This window comes from Phyllostomus hastatus, unplaced genomic scaffold (assembly GCF_019186645.2).
Source record: "Phyllostomus hastatus isolate PE091 unplaced genomic scaffold, TTU_PhHast_1.1 phas_scaffold_755, whole genome shotgun sequence".
In the NCBI taxonomy this organism is placed as follows: Eukaryota; Metazoa; Chordata; class Mammalia; order Chiroptera; family Phyllostomidae; genus Phyllostomus; species Phyllostomus hastatus.
Genome location: NW_025334039.1, coordinates 3,553,507 through 3,578,960, shown reverse-complemented (window position 1 = coordinate 3,578,960; position 25,454 = coordinate 3,553,507). Strand labels below are relative to the sequence as shown.

The 25,454-nt window shown below is 46.9% G+C and overlaps 1 protein-coding gene across 2 annotated transcripts in view; it reads left to right on the top strand.

Moving 5' to 3' along the window:
* TCP11L2 (t-complex 11 like 2) overlaps nt 1–23,219 on the top strand; it is a 40,086-nt gene extending 16,867 nt beyond the window's left edge. For both annotated transcript variants that reach the window (XM_045826372.1, XM_045826371.1), the window contains exons 6-10: nt 1,580–1,716; nt 11,649–11,836; nt 12,049–12,230; nt 16,147–16,319; nt 20,782–23,219. In XM_045826372.1, the coding sequence (XP_045682328.1) occupies nt 1,580–1,716; nt 11,649–11,836; nt 12,049–12,230; nt 16,147–16,319; nt 20,782–21,029 (928 nt within the window). In that variant the 3' untranslated portion in view covers nt 21,030–23,219. The remainder of the gene's footprint in view (nt 1–1,579; nt 1,717–11,648; nt 11,837–12,048; nt 12,231–16,146; nt 16,320–20,781) is intronic.
* The last annotated feature ends 2,235 nt before the right edge of the window (nt 23,220–25,454 follow it).

Here is a 25,454-nt window from a genome sequence, read left to right as displayed (position 1 = left end):
GTGCAAGCCAGGGGTTCTTGGTCAGGCGGCCTTCCATGTGCTATTCAGTGACTCAGGCTCCGTCTTGCCCAAGTCCTCAGAGTCCTTTACATTCAGCTGGTGCATGGGAAGGAGATCACGGGGCAGTTATAGCCCGTGTTTACCCACCTCGGTCCAGAAGGGACACCTTCCACTGACTGACTAGTACCGTGGTCCCGCCTAGAGTGTGAAGGGAGGGGGGTCTGGGAAGTGCGGTGGCTGTGTGGGAATGCATTTCCCAGCCACAGACCCATGCAGTGGAAAGGGGCGTGGATCTTGGGTGGTCAGCTGGCCATCTCTGCCTCAGCTTGCCTGAGGAAGTGAGAATCGAACCTGGCTGTGCAGACAGTAACTGCTTTGTGACCCTGGAGGAAGGAGGGGTCTGCCACAGTGTTCGCCATTGAGGGGAACTCTTCTTTGTGTGTGTGTGTGAATGTGGCCACAATGGTATGTAAGTTCTATGTAACAGTGTTGGGGAGGTAGGAAAAGGAAACTTCATGCAGCAGCAGGCAGCTTACTTTATGACCTCAGGCAAGTTGACAGCCTCTCACAGTCACTTTTCCCCACCTTTAAAATGGGCTTTCTGTATCCTTAGAGCCGAGCCCAGCTCTGGCAAGTTGCAGCTCTTCAGTTGCAGAATCTTTGCTTCTGGTCGTTTTATTACCCATGTGTGTGGTGTCAGGTCTGTGTGTTCATCTCGGTCAGTTATTGAGCACCTACTGGGTGACACTGTCGCCTACATTTTACATTTGTTACCTCATTCACTCTTCACAGCATCCCCCCAAGGTTGGTCTGTCCTCCCCTTTCAAAGGTGAGAACACCGAGGCTCAGGGACATCGAGTAACTCGTATCTGGCCACAGAGCTGGGTTTGAGCAGTGGGTTGCCCAGCTCTGAAAGGAGGTGTTTTTTCCCCTGTGCCTCACTGCCCCACCTTTTCTTTCCTTTTCTTTTTTCTAATTCCCTTAGGAAAAGAAACTACATACACTACGTTCAGACTCCTTAACATTTCAGGGGCGCTCAAGTGAAAATTTCTTATTGAACCTTTTTCATCTCATTGTCAAGACTCATTGTGTATGCTTCATAGTGTCTTTCCATCAGTTCAGAACTGGACGTAATGGCTCAGTTGGAGGTACCATGTTTGCTAAAGCAAGCACTCTTGAGAGCTACAGACAGATAGATTTGGGGTGTGTGTGTAATACCGCCTATGAAAGGTGACCTTGCCAAATGGTGATTGGAATTTAAAAATCATTTTGGGGATGTTTGTTTTTTTTTAAATATTTTATTTATTTACTTTTAGAGAGGGAAAGGAGGGAGATAGAGAGAGAGAGAGAGACATCAATGTATGGTTGCTGGGGGTCATGGCCTGCAACCCAGGCATGTACCCTGACTGGGAATCGAACCTGTGACACTTTGGTTCGCAGCCCGTGCTCAATCCACTGAGCTACGCCAGCCAGGGCTGATGTTTAGTTTTTTTTTCCAGCTGGAAAATAGGTAAACATCAGTGAATTTCAATTAATTTCTTAATCACCTCTCTAACTATTTTAACGCTCACATTTGTAGACAAATATTTCAAGTCCTGGAACTCATGAGTATGGACATGGCCAATTTTCTGATTCGGAGTTTCAGACCACATTTTCAGCGCCAGCTGGTGGACTATGAGAGAAGCAAGTTCCAGGAAATTTTAGAAGAAACTCCAAGTGAGTACCAGATATTGTCTATTTATTTTGAAATTAGGGGAAAATATGATACCTCGACATCTTAAGCATTTGTGAAGAATTTCATTCTTTCTGTTAAACATTATCTTTTTAACTTTTAAAATTGACATCACAAACTTGTAGCTGTTTACTGTGTCTTAGGAACTGTGCCAGCACTATTCATTTCTTTATGCCTGAAAACGATACTTATCGAGCATCAATATTTACTGAGCACCTGAAGTGCACCTACAAGCACTATTCATTTCTTTACGCTTAAAAACAATATTTACTGAGCACCTGCTGCGTCCCAGACACTGCTTAGGTGCTGTGGATACTCAGTGAACTCAATAGAACGTAGTTGTGACCCCCAAGGAGCTGACCTTCTAGTGGACAAGCAGACTTGTGTTATCAGCTGTGTTATTAAGTGCTATGAAGAAAATTGGATAAAGGGACAGGCAAGAGGGGTGCAGGAGTGAGAGTGGGGAGTGTTGTGTTGGTTTTGTTTTTGTTTTTGTTTAAGGTGAGGCAGACTGAGAAGGCCTGTCTCACAAGTAACACTCGAGCAGAGTTCGAGAAGGAAAGAGGGATGTGAATATGTGGGGGAAGACCTTTCCAGCTGGAAGTAGCTGCAAACACAAAGGCCTTGAAGCAGAAACTTGTCTGTGAGATTGCACAAACACAAGGCCAGAAAGAGTGGCTGGCGTCGAGTCGGCAAGGAGAGAGTGGCTGGAGATGAGGTCAAGGGGTAGACAGTTCATATAGAGCCTCGTTAGGACATGAGAGGAATTTAGATTCATGCCAAGTGTGATGGGGCGTCCTTGGAGAGTTCTGAGCAGGGAAGCAACATCTGATTTTCATTTGAAGGAATACTGCGGCTCTTGGGTAGAGAATAGATTATATGCAGCAAGGAGGGAAGCAGTTAGGTGGTGTGGCAGTTGCTCGAGCAAGAAATGATGGTCAGGTGGTAGTGGGGGAAGCGGTATGAAGAGGTCATGGTCTGGATGTGTTTTGAAAGTGGAATAGCTGTATTTCCTGGCAGTTGGATGAGGGGGAAAAAGAGGAGTCGAGGATGACTCTAAGGCTTTCACCTGAGCATCTAGGTGAACAGTGGCGCCCCTGAGTGGGGTGAGGAAGATGAGGGGAAGGAAGGTTGGGAGAAGCTGCGGAATCAAGTTCAGTTTTAGACAAATGATCTCTGAGGTCTGGTTCGACAACAACATGGGGATGTCAGGCAGGCTTTTAGATACAAGAGACTGGAGCACTGGAGAATGGAGACACGGCAGTGCACTCGGGGATCATCAGCATATTTGTGGTAGATAAAGTCATGGAACTAGATGACATGTATAAAATGTTTACCACATTCTAAGCTCTTTACCTGTATTAACTAATTTACTCTTTTTTTAAAGATTTTATTTTATTTATTTTTAGAGAGGAAGGGAGGGAGAGAGAGAGAGAGAAACATAAATGTGCGGTTGCTGGGGGGTCATGGCCTGCAACCCAGGCATGTACCCTGACTGGGAATCGAACCTGCGACACTTTGGTCTAATTTACTCTTTACAGTACCTTTAGGCAATCACTCCCCATTTTATGGATGAGGAAACTAAGGCCCAGGGAGGTTCAATCACTTGCCTCCATAATACAGCTTGTACGTTATAGAATGGGATTCACCCAGGTGGTCTGGCTCCTTGGCCCTTGCTTTTACCTACAGTGTTACACTGGGTGAGATTGCCTAGGCAGTGAGCACAGGTACTGAAGGGGCCTGAGCTGGGACTCCAGGGCATCTGAGGCTGAAGAGGAGGGCCCAGCAACTGAAACCACGGGAGTAGCCAGAGGTAAAGACAGCCAGGAGAGAGCGATGTCCCGTAAGATGAGAAGAAAGTGTTTGGAACAGGAAGACATTATCAGCTGTGGTAAGTGCTGCTAAATGGTCAAGAAAAATGAAAGCCAAGGCTTGGCCACGAGATATAACTACATGAGGATCCTTGGCAACCTTGATGGTAACCCCCCAGCCTATGAACTACTGGGCACTAGAGCTGGCCTGGGAGGGGTCAAGGAAGAGTGGGGGTAAGGGAGGTATTGCTTCATTGAATCCGCACAGTTACTCAGGGTGGGTAGGTAGATACCCTCATTTTGCAGGCGAGGAGCTGAGATTTCACAGCTGGCGAAAGACTGGCTAACTGGTTCTCTCGTTAGCAGACCCTGGACACAGACCTTATTTATTGTCTGGACTTGGATTGACCACAGTCTAAGGCTGAGTTAGGTGACCCACCCACCTCACTCCACCTCCAGAGGACCGACCTCTGTCAAGGTAGTCAATACAATAGCATTATGTAAACCAAACCAAACAGGAGCCGCTCACACCGGGGCTCCAGCGGGCTGGAGAGTGACCAGGAAAGAGCGTGGGTCACAGAGGGTCACATGAGGAACAGTCAGTGAAACTGGGTGCTTCTGCTTGGTCCCAGGGAGTCTAAGGTGGGCCATGGGCTCCACCCTGCTGACAGTGATTCAGGGACTTCGGTTAAGCTCTGCGGGGCTGAGGAGGACCCATGGACGGGAAGTAGCCGTCAGCCGGGTTTGGCCTTACTAGCAGCTGGAGTTGTTTAAACACTGGAATGGGCTGCCCTTTCATAATAGTAGTCAATCCTAGCTACATTTCATCTGAGCACTTAGTAAGTGCCAAGTTCTTACTGTATGTGAAACACTCCATTTATTAGCCCATTCAAGCCTCCCAATAGCCCTGTGAAGCCGGTATGATTATCACCCACTGTTCACAAATGAGGAAGTTGAAGTTAAGGCCCCTAGCCCCAGGTGACTGCTGGTAGGTAGTGAAGCCTGTGAACCCAGACGTGTCTCTGCCCCAAAGCGCGTGCGTTCGGCCACGGCGGCGGGACACCGCTCTCTTCCAGCGAGACAGCGCCTGTCTTCGGAGGGTTGGCCGAGGGTGCCCTGGCATGGGGGGAGGGGTGCATGAGACTGGATGCCATCTTGGGGTCCTTCTGCAGCAAAGAGGCTCCGACGTCAGGGCTCCCTTGTTTTAGTTCCAGAGAGAGAGAGAAGGGTTCAGGGAAGTGGAACCCCACACAGAGCCTGAATCTGAAACCTGAACTCAAATTTGTTCTCAGCAGTGTTTTCCTGAGACTTGGGGGCCGGTGTCATGTGCGTGCCTGTGTGTGTGTGTGTGTGTGTGTGTGTGTGTGTAAACACATGTGCAAATGTCTCTGTGTTTTGAATAAAGATAGCCTGGACTCTTGAGCAAATTCCTAGTATAGGATTGAATGACAGTTTTGTTTGTCTCGGATGATTTGTTTCTCCCCTTAAAACCTAGACTTAGTGACTTGTGGTTCATTTGCACCTTTCACATCGACTCGGATATTTCCGGAGATTTAAGAATAGAAAAAATCCAGCTGTGCATGTAGGGCATCACTGCCCAGCTCCAAATATGTCCCCAGAGAAGTCAAGTCCCGACGCAGAGTGTATGTCACTTGTTAATTATATCCTTAAGTGACTGCCAAAAGTCGGCCACGGAGCCCCAGTGTCAAAATAAGAGCCTCACAGCATCACACAGAAAGACAATTGGAATTTGTATATGGATGATTTTTGTAAAATAAGTATTGGAAAACTAATACAGAGATGTACTCTGAGTTTCTGAATTGACCCCAAGATTTTACTTTTCTGACCAATTTTATATGTGCATCTGCCTTATTTAAAATACACCCAAGAACCCTGGCTGGTGTGGCTCAGTTGATTGGAGCATCATCCCATAGATGGAAAGGTCATGGGTTCGATTCCTGGTCAGGGCCCATCCCCAGGTTGCAGGCTCAATCCCCGGTCGGGTATGCATGAGGAGGCAGCCCATCGATGTTTCTCTCTCTCTCACTGCTGGTTCTCTCCCTGCCCCTCCCTCTCCCTTTCTTTTTCTCTCTCTAACAAAGCAATGGAAAAATATCCTTGGGTGAGGACAAAAAAAATAAATAAATAGAATACACCCAAGAGATTTCATGTATATGTGGAATCTAAAGTAAAAACTACAAAAATAAAGGAACAAACAAAACAAACTCGTAGACACAGAGAACATTTTGATGGTTGCCACATGGGAGGGGCATCGGGGGGATGGGCGTAAAAAGGGAAGGGATTGAGAGGCACAGACTGGTGGTTACAAAATAGTCCTGGGCATGTAAAGCGTAGCACAGAGAATATAGTCAATAATGTTGTAATAACTACAGGGTGAGGCAAAAGCAGGCAGGTGTTCATATGGGAAATAATATAGTAACTACTAAGCAGTGATACAAGAATAAAACTCGGTGTTTCACGTACGCACAATTGTAAACCGACTTTTGCGCGACCCTGTATGTATGGGGTTACATGGGTACTCCACTTACCGGGGTGGTCCCTTCATAGGTTATGTAACTGTCTGATCATGGTGATGTAAGACAAAAGTTCACGCTGTATGATTTCATTTTTATAAAACCGTAGACAGAGCAAGCTGCTCCCCAGTGACAGAAGGCAGATCCGTGTGCTGGGGATGGTGAGGGGGGGGAGAGAGAGAAGTGGGGATGGCTACACAGCGCAGTAGGAGTCTTTGGGGGTGATGCGTATGTTCCTCGTCTTCCCCGTGGTGATGGCTGCATGTTTGTACACATGTATCAAAACTTCTCAAATTGTATGCTTTAAGTATGTACAGTTTGTTATATGTCAATTATACTTAAGTAAAGATATTTAACATAAAAGAAATGGGATAGGATAAAAATACACCTAAGAAAGCCTTTGGCAATGAGTGACTGGGTACATGTATGAAGCATCAAAAAGGTCACCACACGAGGTCCCAAAACTACATTACCTGTGGAAAAAGTAACAAATTACCCCTGAGGGAGCCATACCACAAGTAATTTTTAATAAACTCAGAGAGAAGAAGGGTTTATTTATTTGTTTCACATTTGATAAAATGTTCTCAGGAATGTTATGTAATTCTTTCAAAAATCCTATGAGACAGGTATTTTTTAAAAAAGTACATCACGCAGCGTTATGATTGTCTTTGCCTGGCGCGCATGGCATTCAGGGTGTCCCTGTGGAGCATTTTGAAGGTGAGCAGCCTGGTGCTCCGCCGTGACCCGCCCGAAGACAGAGCCACTCCGCCGCCGATGAGGAGCGGGGCTAGGGCTCGGAGCCAGGCCTCCCCTCGCCGAGCCGAGATGAGACCAAGCCGCTGCCGGGGCAGTATTCTCTGAATTTTCAGCTTTGGGTTAGGTCAGCTGGGTTGTACTGAAACCAGCGGAAACCGACTCGGGCTAACTTAGCAAAAAAGGAAGTGAGTGGCGGGATGGAGGCTGAAGCTGCACTACAGAAGAGCTGGAATACCCACTCCGAACGAGGCCCGGAGCCAGGAGAGTGTCGGGAGCCTGGACTGAAAACAATAACAAACAAAACAAGGGAAAGCTCCTGGCGTCTGTAGTCAGGGTGCTTCATATCCTTGCCTGCTGTCCTCGCCTTTCCGAGTTCAGGGAAGAGTCTGGCAGGCATGCGGGGTAGGCCAAGCCCTGGTCAGGGGCCTCTTAATTGATGTTCACGGAAGAAAGCGTGGAGCAAGGGAAGATGACTTCTCAGGGAAAACCAGCACCCAGAAGAAGGGGAGGCAGGGGTTGCTAGGTGTGAACGAGCAAGTGTCTTGGATACAGGAACTGCATTCTTCTGACTGGAAAGTGGGGCGCTTGGGGTACTTCCAGAATGTTGGAGATGGGGGGCCTCTGAAAGCTTGCTCGGCATCAGAGGCCCCCACTCCTGGTGCCCGGAGTTTGGCACCATTCTCCTGGTTTGTGTGGATGTTGCCTGGCCATTCCTCCAGTTCAGGGTGCAGACTCGCTGCCTGTGTGGGTGGGGGGCACGTTTTATGCTTAGGGTCCCATATTAGAAGTCGTCTTACTATCAAATTGAAGAGCTCTTTATACATTCTGGAAACAAATCCTTCATCAGATTCACGTGTTGTGACAGTGTCTACCCCTCTGCAGTTTGCCTTTTTTTGTTTTCTTAGCACTGTCCTTTGCAGAAGAGTTTTTAATTTTGATGAAGTCCAAATTATCGAATTTTTCCTTTATGGTTTGTGTATTTAGTAAACTGTCTACAAAATCTTTGCATATCTTAAGGTTCCAAAGACTTTTTTGGATGTTTTCTAGAAGTAATCACATAACTAGCACATTTTAAAACTGTATGCATAATACCTACCATACTTGACACATTACAGGGCTATTTATGGAAATTTTTCTCTGACGGGTTATTATTGGGTTGGCCAAAAAGTCTGTTTAGTTTTTTCTGTAAAATAAAAGACACATTTTTCATTTTCAGTAACTTTCAAATCAGTAACTTGATTGATCTGGATATTTTATAAAGCTATTTTCTAGTATATAGGAATATAATTGACTTTTAAATATTAATTTTGCATCCTGAAATCTTGCTAAATTAACTTATAAATTCTAGTAGCTTTCTGAAATATTTCTCAGGCTTTTCTATATATACAGTCATGTCTGTGAACAAAAGATAATCTTTCTTTTTTTACTTTACATGCCTTTTATTTATTTTTCTTGTCTTATTGCACTAACTAGGACCTCCAGTCACAATGTCGAATAGAAGTCATAAGAGAGGGCATCATTGCCCTTTTGGGGGAAGGATGTTCATTCTTTGATCACTAAGTATTATGTTAACTGCTGCTCCTCATTGATGTCCTTTTTCTGGGTTGAAGACGTTTTCGTCTAGTCCTGATTGACTAAGAGATTTTCTTTAAGTAGGTCACATGTTACATTTGGTCACGTGCTCTTTCGGCATATGCTGAAGTGGTCTTTTTTTTTTTTTTTCCTTTTTTTGTATTAACGTAGTGAATTACAATGATTCATTTTTTTCTAATGTTAAACCAACCTTGCAGTCTTTAGATGTTTCTCCCACCAGTTGGCCCTGGTGTATTATTTTTATTTTATCGCCCTGATAATGCTTTCTTAATGATTTTTTTAAAACTCCTCACTCGAGAATATGTTTTTTTTTTAATTTTAGAGAGAATAAGAAGGGAGGGAAGTGGGGTGGGAGAGAGGAGAGAGAGAAACATTATTGTGAGAGAGAAACATCGATCGGTTGTCAGTTGCCTCCCATACACGCCCCGACTGGGAACCAAACCAGTCACCTTTTGGCATACAGGACAGTGCTCCAGCCTACTGAGCCACCTGGCCAGGACGTAAGGACCTTTACATCTGTATTTATGAAAGATGTTACTCTGTAGTTTTTTTCCCTTATAATTAATGCCTGTGCCTGATTTTGGTATCAGGGCAAAGCTGGCATCATAAAATGATTTTGGGAAGTGTTCCCTCTTGCTTTCTGCAAGAGTTTGCAGAAAGCAAGAGGGAACCTGTGTCTTTTAGTTTGATTTGCGTACAGTGTGTACAATAGTAAACATTCTACTGGATGACAGTGGAAAAAGTAAGATAAATGCAGGCACATAGGACCAGATCATGAGGGAGACTATTTGAGCCAATCCTTAAACTCATTGTTGCCTCCGGAGATGGGGACCTGCCAGATCTTTCATGCCAAACAGAGAGCAAAGGCTTTTTTATTTTTTTTTTAAGCTTTTATTTATTTATTGTTAGAGGAGAAGGGAGGGAGAAAGAAAGGGAGAGAAACATGGACTGGACCGGTTGCTGCGTGCCCCATCCAGGGACCAAACCGACGACCCAGGCATGGGCCCTGACCGGGAGTTACACTGGCAATGCTTCTTTTTTTGGCATGACACCCAGCCAGGGTGGGAGAGCAGAGGCTTTTTGATAAGCCCCTACTGTGTGACAAATACCACCAGGAAACTGTCTGATTGTCTCAGCAGACCCATTGGCTTCGGAAATCCAGGCCGAACATTTCACGCACTTACCCAGTTATGCTGTGAGCTCAGTCAAAGGAAAGAGAAACAAAGGCCATAGTTGGGACCCTCGGTAACCTCACTAGTGAGATGACAGTGAGATGAAGGCCCGTGAAACGTTTAATGACAATTTAAAAAAAATAGAGTTGTTCAGTTCACCTGTTTAAGAGAAATGACAGCCAGGTAAAAAATTCAAAGGTGGGGAGATAAGGGTGGATCCATATAAACCAGAAAGGCTGGAAGGAAGAGGGAGTGGGGCTGGGCCACTACCGACCGGCAGGAGTTGGATTTAGAAAGTCAGAGAGAGTTGGGGGGAGGGCGGCTGGTTAGGCCAAGCCTCCCCGGCAGGAAATCAGGAGCCAGTACTGGTGTGGAGTAAAGTCCGGCTGGGTGCTCTTGGGCCTCCGCTGCTCCTGGGAAAGTCTCAGGTAAACAGGCCTGTAAAGTCACCACCTGTTCTTGTGTTTCTCTCTCCAAGTAGACTAGGAACTTCTCCAGTGCAGGGACTGTATTTACTCTCCTGTGATTCCCAGCACTTGGTGCAGTACCTGGTGTGGAGTAGGTGCTCAGTTGCCATTGAATAAATGAGTGAATACAGAGGCCTCTTATAACTGTCCCCGGGAAAGACCTATGGTGCAAGTGCCTCGTGGAGTTGACCTTGCCTTTAGAGCCATATAGAGCATTCCATGTACTGGCTTATGAAATAAATCTCAGCAGATCCTTCAGAGAAAACCTGATGTTTCTCTCTAAACTCATGCTCTTTTTGCTTTACCAGTTGTACTCAATTCTGGGTGCATATTAGGATCACCTGGGGCATTGGAATAGTGATGCCCAAGCGCCCTCACAGACTGATGAAATCAGAGTCTCCAGGAACTGTGCCCAGGATCTTTTTTTTTTTTTTCCCCTTTTTAAAGCTCCCCAAATGATTCTAAAATCAGCCGGGATTGAGAACCACTATGCTACATTCTTGCTTTTGTTTGAAATAACTAAATGGCTTTTTAAATGTGTGGGCTGCAAATGGTTACACTCGCAGTGTAAATGCTCATATCGCCACACTGTAATTTCATTCATGATGGTTTCTGCTCTCTGTTGCATATCTTTTAAATAAAAGACTGCAAGCCTTTTACATTTTTCTGAGCAGAACTAGAAAAACCAAGAACAACATTTGCCAGCTGAGGAGAAACAAAATTGTGAAATTCTAGGGGTGGTGTCTTTTTGGTGTGGCAAACAGCTACTTGTAAATTACCCCTGTGTGCGTGCTGGGTCTGAGGAAGAATTTCAGGGTGACTGTTCTTTCTTTCGTTCTTCATTTAAAAAAATCTGCACCTGTTTTTCAGTCTGCCTTTATTTTTAGCAATTGCTACCTTATAAATTCTACCAAATACATAATTTTGTAAGAAATGTAGTATTAAAAGCAACTCGTTTCTAACAGGCAACCTCAGTGCTGGGTCTAAAGTAATAAAGTGTGCACACCGGCATGCACACGCATTGTGGGAAAGACATGGCTCTAATCAGACACTCAGAAGGGCCCCGTGCCCAAAACTGTGTACTGATCAATTTGTCTGTGCTAAATACCTTCTCCACACAAAACTCAAGTGCGTGTGTGAGCTGGCCTGTCTACTCATCCAGCGCCACCTGCTACCACCCTCTTCCCCCTGGTTCTTTATGCACCAGCGATACGGAGTTGCTTGTAGCATCCAGAATGTGCCATATGTGCTCACTCTTTGGGTCTTTGTATGGGCTGGTCTCCTAGCCTGGGGTGACAGCCCTTTCTTCTGTCTGCCTTGTATCTTCAAGTGTCACAGCTCCTTCCCTTAGACTCTGCTCTGGTCATCCTCTGCTCCCTCCAGCCCTGTGCCTTCTAGTTTTCTTCGTGTGCTGCTGTGATCGCTAGTGTCCAGGTCTGTCGGCCCATCTGGACCGCAAGCTCCTTGCGGGCCACAGCTGCTTTTCCATGCGCGCCCAGCACCCAACATCATCTGTCACGAAGGATGCACAACTGCAGGGACCCATCAGCTGTAGGACAAACTTGTGGCCTTTTCGCTTGTAGGTGCTCTCGATAAAACTACCCAATGGATTGAAGAATCCATAAATGAAGAATTACTCTCTCTTTCTGAGATCACTTTAACTCCCGGGTCCGACAGCAGCTCCAAGCCAAGCCTGAGCCCCACGCTGGTGCTAAACAACAGTTATTTGAAACTGTTGCAGTGGGATCATCAGAAAAAAGTATTTCCAGAGGTGAGTGATTTTTTTTTTTCCCCTTCAAGTTTCCCGTTATGTTCATCCTTAAATCCTGACTATGAATCAGCCAGTCAGTCTGTGTTGCCTGTGGTTTACTGACTTGACTAAAACCCGATGAAAGTGGGAGGTTGGATGGAATACGGCTTATTTTACATTTTCACGGTATTGAGCTTCCCTTTCTATTTTTCCCCTTTGAATAAACACGCTAGACACTGATGACAGAAGAAGCGCGTCTCCAGGAACTGACGGAAAAGCTGAATCAATTGAAAATTATTGCCTGCCTGTCCCTCATTACCAGCAACACGGTGGGCGCCGTCACCGAAGGCCTCCCTGAGCTGGCGGGCAGGTTAAAGAGGATTTCGGCTGTCCTGCTGGAAGGCATGTGCGAGAAGTAAGTGCCAGGTGATTTCGTGTGCCCCCTCTCCGGTTCAGGCTCCGCGTGCATCGCAGAGAATGTGAATAACCTTGGATGTGTGGGGGATGTGCCATTCAGAACGGTGCTTCAGAGAGGTTTATCTCAGACCTCCTTTTTCTAGAATTTCTTTTAATATCTCCGAAGGCTTAGGTGTCCTTTCATAGGCAGGGAGAGGTCTTTTCCATGACAAGTGCCAGGGTGAGTGTCGGATTTCCACTGGGGATGGGTGTGCACAAAAACGCTCCTTTGACAATGCTGTGGAAAAAAACAAACAAGACCCAGAAGCCCGGCAAGCGCAGTGTTTAGAACGCCCTATCAGAGAGACTTTCCACGTTACCTAGTTCTGACACCATCACTCTTCTGTAATGAAATGTTTGCCGGCTTGACTGGTCCAGCGTGCCGTGGAGTCGTCAGAAGTGGTGGCCTCTGTCTGTCCTTTGAGACGTGCCACACGTTCATTGAGCGTTTTGTTTTTGTGAAATCCACTTCTCGGTATCACACCCTCACTGAATACTGGGATCCCATTGAGATTCTGCATCTAGGTCATCCTGTAGGGAATCCTGTCCAAGTCAGAAAATTCCAAATCTTAGTCAAAGACTGCATGCTTCCGTGGGTCTGAAATGGGTAAAGCGCCTCCTGCTGGTCCGTTCCCCTTTGAGGTGTTCTCAGGGACGGGACTCTGTCTGCTCCTCTCATTGAAGGGCGATGCGCCTGTTTTCTCACACTCCTGTGCCCTGCTCAGAGAGCACACAGATTGCTCTGTGAAATCCTAGGATATTAAGAGCCAAAGGGAGCCCAAGGGGTGACAACATCCAATGTTCTCATTTTGAACCAAAGCCCAAGGGTTTGCCTTCGGCGGCACAGCAAGGGAGGGGCACACCGAGGCCCGAGCCCTGGCCCCCCTGTGTCAAGGCCCTGCCTTTTCCCCTGATGCTTTTTTTTTTTAAATCGTTCTGAATATTTTTAATGTTATAAAACTATTATGAAAGGTACTTGAGAATCATTGGCGTAGTCACACTCTGTGAGAATAATCTCTGAACAAAGCCAATCTTCAAGTGATTATGAAGGTTAAAATACATTGTTATTTTTATCTTTTTGAGTTTTAATTCTTCAAGTAGAGTTTACTTTCAGTATGAGTTGCGGTGGTTTCAGGTGCACGGCGTAGTGGTTGGACAGTCCTGTGCTTCACAGAGCCCCCCGCCCCCCCTTTGATATTTCCTTTCTGCTGATTCTCACGCTAACCAGCCAGGCTCATGGATGTCACACTCGGGACTCAAGACGTGGGATGAAAAGAAACCTCTGTTTCTGCAGTGTTATTACCTTAGCCTTTTCCCCACACTGGATAATCATTACTTTCCAGAAGTTTTTTAAACCTTTAGCGAACCCCTAGAGCTGCTTAAATATTGATAATATAAAACATATAACAGAGTGGCTACTAAGAAGACAGGTGTTTGGATCTAAATCTAGATTTTTAAATCCCAGTTCTGCTGTCGATGTACATACATACGTACGTACCCTTGAACAAGTTCCCGAATCACCCTGAGCCTCACTTCCCCACTTGCAAAAAAGGAATAATATTTGTGCCTGTCTCGGCATTGTGAGAACTCAGGGAGAGTCACGTGAAACACCCCTACACTCTGGCACATAGCAAGTGCTTGATAAATGTGAGCTTTTCGTAATTCTGTGGTGGTTAAGTGGTTCTGTTTGTAGTTGTTCTGTCTGGTTTTTAAAATTATTTTGTTTAATCCCCTGCCCCAGGCCCCGAAACCTGTGTTAAGAGACGGTTTCCAGTCCACGGGTTCTGTCCTCAGGCACTGGGACACAGGTGGTGGGGGGAGGGAAAAAAAGCAAACAGATGACCCAGATGTCATTTATATTTGGTTTAATGATGCATTTTGAAAACTAGCAAGAATTGTGCCTTCTTTCTTATGAATCAGGAAGGTCATGGCTTATGCTGAAATTAATTTTTCCTTTAGCTACAAACTCATGCTTAAAAGCAGGAGGAAGTTGGGTAAGATTCAGAAGGTAGAAATTTTGCCATAAATGCCCTGGCTGGCATAGCTCAGTGGATTGAGCGCAGGCTGCAAACCAGGCATCGCAGGTTCGATTCCCAGTCAGGGCGCATGCCTAGGTTGCAGGCCATGGCCCCCAGCAACCGCACATTGATGTTTCTCTCTCTCTCTCTCTTTCTCCCTCCCTTCCCTCTCTAAAAATAAATAAATAAAATCTTTAAAAAAATTTTGCCATAAACTAACTTTGGGTTGTAGAACCCCAAAGGCAGATCCAGTGTAGATGTATAACAAATTCCAGTCAAGGCAGAATACCTAGGACTTACTTCTTGTTGTTAATGATGATAATAACCATAAAGCCTTCTTATTTTCTTCTTCTTCTTCTTCTTCTTATTATTGTTTACCACGTGCCTGACAATCTGCTGAGAGCTAACATGGTCAAGTAGCAGGTTTAGTGCTAGCGTCAGCACTTGAACCCAGGTCTGCGTGGCACCACAGCTCGCACCGTAATCGCCACGTTACGTCTCCTGTCACTGGGCCTCTCACCCCTCGATCCCCACCTTGCACGGAGTTGTCTTACAGGCCCCCTCCGGACAGGGAGATGCAGCCTCCAGTCGCCGTCCCCCAGCAGTGCAGGCCAGGGCTGTCAGACTCAGGTTCCCCGGGGGCCACGTCAGCCTCACGGTGGCCTTCGAAGGGGCGCATGTAATTTCAGCTCCTTAACAGCGAAGGAGTAGTTGCATGTGCACAGTCCTAAAATTATTCTGGCCCTTCGAAGGCAGCCGCGGGGCTGACGTGGCCCCCGGGGAAAATGAGTCTGACAGCCCTGTGTAGACCCAACAAAGGCACTGATTAACTCCTTTTCCTTATCTATTAAGTAACCAATTGCTCATTGCTGTTACAACTTTCTGAACTCTCTCTATATTTGCATTATCGATCAGTTGCTTCACAAGTAGCAATGAGAAGGAGCCTCTTATCTTGGGTCATGATAGGTCAAGAGTTTTAGGTAATGCCTTTGTGGTACTGACCTCTGAGTATCTTCATTTCTCGGTTTGATTGGTGTTAAAGATTTACTGCTCAGGCACAGATAAAGGAATTGATTTTACATTATCTCCCAAGCTAAAAAAAATCTGTGAATGAATCCACTCAGACCAAAGGGTTTATTTTAAGAACAGGTATTTTCTTTCCCTGTCTAATAGCCCTGCATGGAAATGGGATTGCAGACTTACTGTATTTCACCATGTATAATGCACACCCATGTTGTTGGCCCAAACTTTCAGGAAAAAAATCTCTCATTTTAACTTTTAAAATTCAATTATTTATTTATATTTAGATACTTGTTTTTATGTTAAAAAGGAATTTTAGCATTTATTTTTGAACACATTATGGCACAGGAAATTTTATGTAACAAATAATTACAAAACATAAGACCAGATGCAAGGTATTTCAGATACTCCCCATGTATAATGTGCATCTCTATTTTTCCCTCAAAAATTTGGACAAAAGAAGTGCACATTGTACATGGCAAAATACAGTATTTTCAGGGGCCACAACTTTCTGCCCGTACGTTCCTATATGAACACTATATACAGAGCTGAGTGGTTGTAATGATTTGAAAATCTGCTGCAAATAAGCGTTGGTAATTGGGAGGAGTTACTGTTTTTTAAGTTCATCTAATAGAGGTGATTATTGTCTATATAAGAAAAAATGGGTAGATAAAAATGGGGAGAAATATGTTGGTGTATCAAAAAAGAAAAACAAACTCTCCCTGATGGGGGGATTTTGTTTTCTGTTCTACAGGACCTTTTGGTATATTCAATAAAATACGGAGGAATTTAAAAAAATGAAACTTTCCCTGATGGGGTTTGTTCTCTGTTTTACAGGACCTTTAACTTGAAGGAAGTCCTGAATTCCATTGGTGTGAAGAGTTGTGTCGAGATTAACAAGACCCTGATGGAGAGAGGCTTACCCACCTTAAATGCCGAGGTTCAAGCTAATCTTATAGGTCAATTTTCAAGCGTTGAAAAGGAGGACAGTCCCATCCGGTCTTTGATTGGTGGGTCCCTGTGTTCTTACTGTTTTCTTCTTCAGTTTCAATTTGGTGTGACTTGCCGTTTTTGACTAATGTTCAGTGTCAGTCAAAATTTAGTCTTAAACATTTTACCCGCTTCTTTCAGAGCATAAACATCGAAAGTAGGAACAAAAGAGTAATAGTGTAAAAGGTTGGGGACTTGCTGCTGCTTCTGTGTGTGCGTATGTAGCGCAGGGAGAGGGTGTCGAGGCCTTCTGTTTTATTATGCAGCCAGTAGAGTTTTATGGAGAGGATAACAAAATGCCACCCGCAATGTTGAAACCCTAGATACAATGCAACAGGGCAGACCAGCTGACAGTGTGTTCACAGAGAGGAGACGCCAGCTCTGCTGTGAGCTAGCCTCGGCCGGCAGAGCCCCTTTCTTGGCCAGACTCGAGGAGACAAGGAGTGAAAGGGCCGTGGAACTGGGGCATGCAGTGGGTGGGCTTCTCTTTGTGCTCACTTGCTGAGAAAGCGAGTGAGGAGTATCTGGGTGTCGAGCCGTGTTGGTAAGTGGGGGAAATGGAGAGTGTGTCAGTTAGGACATTTTCTGTTGCCTGTGACCGGGAATCTAAACCCGTTCAAGCAAAAAGAGAATGTATTTGCACACGTAGCTGAAGAGACCAGAGGTAGGGCTGGTTGCAGGTGGGGCTTAACCAGAGCCCAGGCTGTGCCCCTGCCCTAGTGTCCCCACTGCCAGCCCTCAGCACTGCCTTCCTCGGGGCTGGCCGGCTCACAGACAGTGACACAGCTTCCGCTCAAGCCTGTGTCCTCCCCATGCTTCAAACTAGGAGTCGGCTCTGCTGTTAGGTCATGGCTCTGGTTGGCCTGATGGTAGGTTGTGTCCCGTTTTTGAATCAGTCTTGGTGGCCAGAGAGGAAGGGACTTGGGCTCCGAGACATGTGTTCGTTCAGTTCCTGGAGCCAGGGTGAGTCAGCTTTACCTGTAACTCCTGGCCTGAGGGATGGGACAGGTGGTTTCCCCTGAACAACATCAGGTGCTGTGGTCACACGAAGAGGGAGCGGGTGAAGTGGGGCACCAAGCAAGTGTCTCCTGTACAGAGTGGGCAGTAAAGGCTGGAAAGAAGAAAGGAGGGTAGACTTAGAGTATACTAACATTCCGGGACTGATCTGCAGATTTTTGAAGTACCACGTTGACGCGCCTAAGAGTGCAAATACTTGTTCCTCTTTCTTTGAGGCTCTCAGATAGTTTCTCTCATCCTTACCCCCCGGCACACAGAATGCTGGAGGTCTAGGCCACACCAGCCACTTGCAAGCCCAAGGCCTCAACCCCTCCCCTGGGAAAGTGCGGGCAGGTGTGCAGCCCTGCAGGCTGCTGAGCGGTGGCCGTTGATGACAGTCACACGCACTGCATAACCATAGCCGCCTGTGGCTGAGCCCTCCGCTGCATGACTTTCACAGGTGACAAGCCTGTCCTCACAGCCCATAGGCCGCAGCAGAAGAGCTAAGAGCTGGGAGGGAGATCTAGCCCTCCGAGCTAGACGGGCAGGCTGTCTGCAGTCTCTGCCACATACCGCTAGTGCCCCGCTGGTGTGCAGGCGTCACGAGGACGGGGTGCCTGTTCGTTCACTGCTGTAGCCTTGTACCGCGCTGGGCCCACAGATGACCTTTAGTAAAGATTTGTGGAAGGGGTGAATGCAGCAGGGACTTAGAGTGGTTAAGTGACTTTCCCTCAAGGTCACATAACTAGCTGGTTGCAGAGTAGGGAGCCTTACTGAGCCTGCCTGGCTCTGGAGCTCAGAGTCTTAACTGCTCTCATCACAGCTGGAGCCCTAGTGCTTGCTGGCAGCGTGGCCGGAGCACCCAGGTGTCCTCTGTGCCTTCCTTTAGACGGGGGAAGCATTGCCATGCCGCACGAAGAGGGCGACTGGGGGCCAGGGGCTGCCCCTGCCCTGAGGGGGCCTCTTAGAACCCGCTAAGACAGCTTTCTTCCAGCCCTCTCTCCCCAGTCCAACTCTCCTCTTATTTTGAAAATTTAAGCTTTTTTTTTTTAACCTCAAACTGTTGTTGCCTAGCAACGTTACTGACTCACTTGAGCTGCTCTCCACCTCGGGAAGCCAAGGGCACGCCTTTGGCAAGGACTCGGTTTGGCTGCTCCCCACTGGACAAACGCTGCTGTCGTTTCAGTCTTGGCCTAAAAACTGGCTTGTCCGCAGAGGAGACAAAACCACTTTTCGACATAATAGTAGTTCAGAAAGAGCTTTATCCTTCACCCAGTCTCGCTGGAAAGTTTTTTGGGACCATATCTGTGATAACAGTAGACCTGGCACTGGACGGGCAGGCGACCAGCCTACCGGGAAAGGAAAGCTGGTGCACAGGCGATCCTTCCTTTCCTGCTCACGGGTGGGGGCGGGGAGTAAACCAAGCGCTCAGAGGACATAGAACGGACTTGACTGGCGTCAGCCAGGGCTTTCCTCCCCCGTGCTCGGTGCCCACTGCCCGGTCCTCTTCCATTCCTACTGGGTGTGCTCTCTCTTCACAGTGTGGTTACACCTCCCGCTGTGTTCTCAGGCTTTTAAAGAGATAATTAGAAAAGTTTCCTTTCAAGCCACTTTTTTTCAAATGCATACCGAAACCAGGTAAATACTGTTTCTAGGATTACTTCTTGTGTAGATTATTGGCATGCTTAGAGCAACCTGCATGTTTAAAAAGGAATTTTCAGCTGTGCGGGTGATACATGCACGAGTGATTTCTTCTCGTTGACAAATGACAGATGAGGCCTGAGTTATCTGTGCCTCCCTGGCTCCCATCGTTTTCAGTTTGGCATGGGTCCTCATATACCTTTTCCATTCCATGCTCACTTCAGTTCAGTCCGCATGTGTCATGTGCCAGCCTCGTGCTGGATCACAGATACAAAGATGAGAAAGAGCAGCCTCACCCGCAGAGAGCTCACCGGAGCAAGGAGAGAGATACACTCCCAAGTAACAGTAATACGGTGCGATAGTCAGACGGGTGTCAGGGAACGCTGTGGCAGGAGGTGGCTGTAGGCTTGGCGCTGAAGGATGCTTTTGACCTGTGGCAGAGACGAGGTGAGATGGAAGAACCTTCTAGTGCAAGAAAGCAATTTCAGCTAAGCCATGGATGTGGGCTGTTGGGACTTGGAGTCCTAGGTCAGATCTGGCTGAAAGGTATGACTCTTGGGAGAAGTATTTGGTGATAAGGGTTTCATCAGTGTCAGTTGTCTTGAGTTTGATGGAGTCTGTCCTCCTTAGTCCACCTTCTTTCTTGTGAGGTTTCTGCGTCCAAGGCCAAAGAAAAGTCCTTGGAACAGCATGAGCTGTGGCAGGTCCAGTTTGCCCAGCACTGTTTTCCATGCCTCTGCAGCCTGGTGTGTGTGTGTGTGTGCGCATGTGCCTGCTCTGGCGGAGCTGCCTCAGACGCAGCCTCGTGGAAGCGGTGGCGCGGAGAGGGCGGAGGAGAGGGCGAGCTGGGAGTCCGGTCAGGGCAGCACTCGCCCCGCGCTTCCCGTCGTTGGCCGTGTGTGGGGTGAACGTGAATGTGGTTGTCCGACCGAGGCCACTTTCGAGAGTGCTCTTTTTAACGATGCCCACACAACAGGTGTTAACGTTACCTGTCCCAGGAAAACCTGCACGCCTCATCACCCTTGCTGTGTGGTGATTTGGGCCCCCAAGTTTGCCAGATCTGCAGATTTTTCAAGAGGAACCAGAACTTGGATTTCTATATGAAATCTCCTGATTTTAAGTGGTTTTATTTAAAAAACCAAACAACACCGTACGGACCAAACTAGCAGTGCCAGTTTACAAACTCAGCTTTCGTGTACATGACTAAAACTGTGGGCATTAAATGTCGAGTTTTTGTAAAAGATTCCCTGTCCTCCCCACAGAAGTGCTCTACATTTTTTATCAGGTAGTTCTTTGCTGCATAATAAGTCCCCTCAGACTCCATAGCTTAAAAACCAGGAAACATTTAGTATTTCTCACAAGCTTGTGGGGCAGCTGGGGAGTTGTTTCGGATTGCTGGACTCCTACGTGCATTTGTGGCCAGCTGGGGCTGGGGAGGTAGCCCTGCTGATCTTGGCCGGGCCCCCTCAAGTGTCTGGGAGTCGGCTGGCTCTCCAGGCTGGTCCAGGATGGCCTCAGAGAGAAGAATGGGGTGTCCCTCCATGTGGTCTCTCATCCAGGCCAGGCTTGTTCCCGCGGCAGGTGGGGAGGGCAGAGGCCTCTGCACGGCACTAACAGACCGGCACTCCTGCCGCGTTCTGTATTGGCCAGAGGGCGTCGTAAGGCCGGCCCCTGTTCAGACAGGGGAAACAAACTCCAGCCTTTGGTGGGAAGAGCTGCAGAGCTGCCTTGTAAAGGACACGGAAACAGGGATGGTTAAGAATCAGGAATGTTTACTGTTCTTACGTTTTTCAATTCTGTGCTTTAATAATGGGACAGATAAAGATATCACATTCTCTCCCCCAGATAAACGAATCCAGCTGTACCTGAAGAGCCTGCTTAGTCTTCCAAGCCCTAAAAAGTGCTTGCCTCCCATGCCGGGAGGCCTGGCTGTCATTCAGCAGGAGCTGGAGGTGCTGGGTTGTCAGTATGCAAACATCGTGAATCTCAACAAACAAGTGTACGGACCATTTTATGCCAACATACTCCGAAAGCTGCTCTTCGGCGAGGAAGCCGCGGGGAAGACAGACACCCCTCCGTCGTCCGCTAACTGACGGGGAACTGACCCCGGAGAAGAGACCGGACACCCAGCGCTCCCGCGTGGGGCCTGTTTCCAGCGACGGCATCTCAGACGTGGCACATTCTCAGTCCTGTCTGCAGTGCAGTGTGACCCGAGTCTGAGTAACCCAGAAACACCAGAACTGCAGAAGACACGCAGACCCTGTAGGCCCTATTCATACATAGTTTTCTCTTTTTTTTTTACTTGTCCGAAAGTGACTGGCAGCAATGGCGAAGTTGAGTCATGCTGCCAATTTGTAATTAATTATATAACCTATATAATACTTGTGAATGTTTTGTTAAACATTTATATTTGGCTTATCCATTCAACCCTTCGGGAGTTGTATTTCCTCATTTATCACGATCGAATCTGATGATTTTTGATTTTGGTACAACTCAGAGGGTTGAAAATTGTGAGAATAACCAAGGGGACTGATGTTTTAAATACAGGATGTGCAGTAAGCATAACTGTATCTGAAATGTACAGTTAAAAAAAATGTGCAATGAAATTGTCTTAATGTGTAATACAAACTTACATAGTAAGTCCTAAAATTCCACAAATGTACCAGTTCACATTTTATAATACCAACCGTCAGTATTTGTGTAGAATTTAAACTTGTTAAATATATTTTAAAGCGGTATGCACATTTTAGATAAAACCTCCCTTGTTCATGTAGTGAAAACGGAAACAAATCCCTTCTAAAATTTTAATCGGGAGGTTGGTTTTTATCCTCGCAATTTATCCTGCTCTCTGAGAGAAACATTTTTTGCACAAATCTCTTAGTGAATGTCTTTGCATTTCTCAGGCCATTGGTAAGGTTTATATAAAATTTTAATATTTTTACATAAGGCAGGAATGGTCTGAATTGGTTTACTTGTAAGAAGAGGGGAAGTTTAAGAATAAAACAAGATGCCCAGGAGATCCCCGTTCTCAGTCAAGTTCACAAAACAGTAGTTAAACTTTGGATTTTTTAACAATGTAACTTGCTAGCAAATGCCTCCTGTGCTGGTTAGATGCTTGTGCCCTGCTCTGACCATGGTGCTCCTCGAGGCGTCATTGTCTTTTGACATTCTGGAGCATGATGTCAAACTCTTGCTACGTTGGCTCTGGTTGTCCCTGGATGTCAGAGGAGCCTGCTGGTCCTGGGATTGGTGCGCACCGCTTCTGAAGTATTAAAGGAAGCATCCGTTTGGGCAGACTCAGTCTAGAAAGTGCTTTCTCTGCATAAAACATTTTTGATGGTCTTGTTTTCTGAGGGCGCCTTGAACCTTAGTAGGTTGCTGGGGGAGAGTGGGGAGGAGGGTAAAAAAGTTCTCCTTCCTCCTCCCCGTGGACCCCCACTGTGACGGCGCGCCTCCTTGGTGCGACACAGCTCTGAGTAACTAAGGTGTGACTAAATCGCCTCTGGTCTTCACATTTCGGAGGCATCTGCCAAAATTTGAGGAAATTTTGAAAGTCAGTTTTCTTTTTCTCACGACGACCAAACACGTGAACCAGCCGCTCTGGCCCTTGAAGCTGGGGTGTGTCAGTGGACACTGGCTGAGAGCAGGCGCGTCATGGGTCTGCCCCTCCCCGTGCTCCCCTTCTGCCCTGCCTCTCTGCGCTTAGAAACCACGCGGTGCTGTAGACTTTGTTTTCAATTTCTCTTGAGCTGAAGTCGCTTTCAACTTTGTTCACTTCGGGGCCCCGGGCAGCAAGGGAGGTCGAACACAGCCAAGTGATGCATTGTGTGAATTTTGTTGTTGCTTTCTGAGGTGAACCGTGTACTTCACAGGAAGACCAGGTGCACTTTTCAAGGATCAGATGGGAATCCAGCTGGTATTCTTATATACTTGACTACACTGCAGTTGCCAGCAGGAAAACAATGTGCAAACATTTTTAAAAAACGCATTTTAAATGAAGGGCATTCTGCTTTCTTTTTTTTTTAAGTGGCAAAGTAAATCTCAATGTCTCAAGTCTGGATTTAGGCAACTACATTGTTAGGATTTTTACATCGTGTCCCTTAGCATGTCGTCTAATTTGGTTTCTACCTAAATGTTTACTTCTACTTTTAAGGTTTTCTTAACATGGTCTTCTTTTGTAATGTCCATTTTATTAAACACCATACACACATTTTCATTCTTCTACTGCTAAAACATGTTGTGTGCACTGTTAAATTTTAAGCATTAAATATGATTTCAACATAGCTAATGTGTCTTTTTTAAAAATTGTATTTATTTTTAGAGATGGGGGAAGAAGGGAGAAAGAGAGGGCGAGAAACATTGACGGTTGCCTTTCACATGCCCCTAAGTGGGGACCTGGCCCTCAACCCAGGCCTGTGCCCTGACCGGGAATCGAACTGGTGACCTTTCTCTTTGCAGGATGACGCCCAAGCAACTGAGCCACGCCAGTCAGGGCACTGGTGGCTCTTTGTCTTCTAAACCACCTTTGGGCAACTCAGGGCTGGAATACTGCACAGTCTTTATTGTGGTGGTTCTAGAATGAGTCTTCTGGTCATCAGAGCCTTAATATCAGGTCATGTTTGTTCACTCATTCGGCAGTCCACAAATACCTATCAGCATCTTGTATGTGCCAGGAAGTATCCTAGGTATTGTGATAGATGGATGATGAGACGTTGTCCTCAAGAAGTTTATTACCAACTAAGGAGGATAAACTGGTGAATAATTTCAATAGAGTGTAAGACGGGCTATAAAATAAGTACACATCATGCCAGAGGAAAAATCATCAAACTCTGTTCCGGGGAGATCGTTCTTCAGCTAGAACGTGAAAGACAAGCAGGAACTTGCTGAGAGGCCAGGAGAGGGAAAGGCAGAGCAGGCCAAGTGCACAGGGAGTGCAGCGGTCTGGGGAGAGGGGGAGTCCAGGACCAGCGCTCGGCAGAAGAGGGGAAACGAGAAAGATAAACAGGTTCTGGGGTGTCCTGCTAAACCACGCGGGCTTCGTCCTGAGCTGAATCAGTGACTCTTGAAACAGGAGATTACAAACAAATCATTGTTTTGGAAAGAGTGCCCTGGCAGAGAACACTCATTGGTGCCAGAACACCCCTCTGTGTCGTGTGTGTGTGTGTATGCATACACGCACTTACACACGGACACGCAGAACGAGCAGCAGAAAGAGACCCTGCTAACTGAAGCAGAGAGGGAGTTGACTGCAGAGCTGCTAAGTGTCTCACGGAACCCACGCAACCTGAAGAATCGGGCTTGAAAAACGGGTGTGAACCAAAGCAATGCAAACTGCAGGACTCCCGCCAACCTGGATTCAGTGTGCTGCTTCAGAGACCGATTTCTTAACTGTCCTTGCTTCTGTGCCTCGTTTGCTCAAGATTTGGCCTCCTGGCTGTCAGCATTCAGTTGGAAGAATCTAGGTCAAGTGCCCAGACGAATTTGCAGGGGATGGAACGAGAGAGTAGCTAGCTGATCCTTAGACTCCTGAGGTCCCAACAAAATCACCCAACTAGGGGTTTCTCCCATATGGGAGGGGGGTGTTGAGGAGCAGAAAGAGAAAACAAACCTACTGTAGTGTGCATCCGTGAGGTCTTTCACATTTGGAAGTAGGAAACATGTGAGGAGACCACCATCTGACCCGGCATTGCCTGTGAGAATGACACCAAAAGATGGTTCGAGGAAGGGCATAACCACCAGCAGCCAACCTTCACTCCAGTGCGGAGATGAACTGCCGAAGCAAAGCTCCCAGGTCACAGTGGCCTTATTTCTCAAGTCATAGTTCAAAGCAGGGGGTAGGCTGCTTAGGGATGGGGGGCTACTCCAGCCATTCAGGGACCCAACTTCCATCCGTCTTGTGCCTCAGCTGTCCCCTACATCTTCAGAGACTTGCCAGTTCACTCGGTTATAGGGGAAAGGAAAGAATCACCCACTCCCATTGATGGTCCATTCCAGAACCCAATCCCGTGGCCTCGTCTGACTGCAAGGCAGGCAGGAAAACGTGCCCAGGAGAATGGGGCTGACATGAGTACTGGTAGGCGTTCAGCCTCCTTGGAGATGCCCCGTGAACCTTCCTTTCATCAAAATAAGTTTAAAATCATGTGTCTGCTCTGGTCTTTCAGCAGCGCCCCTGGGCGCTGTGTTGGGAGGGTTCCGAAGCCCGTGGCACATCAGCGGTGGAGATGTCTGGGTCTGACTGGCACAGCCGGCCACAGGCACAGGGGGCGGGGGGGGGGGGCGCCTCTCGTGCAACAGATGCTCATTTCTCACTTGACCGCCTTCTTGAAACCAACGTTAAGCTTTACCTCTGAGGATGTTAAGTTGCAAAAACTTCCACTCTTTTAGTAAAAGTAGCATGGGACCGAGAATCGCAAGGTCTGAGTTTGCATTCACTTCTACTAGTTAATAGCTATATGCGCTCAACCCAGTCTTCTATCCCCCTGAACCTCCCAAATGGGGTTTCCTACCTTACATCCACC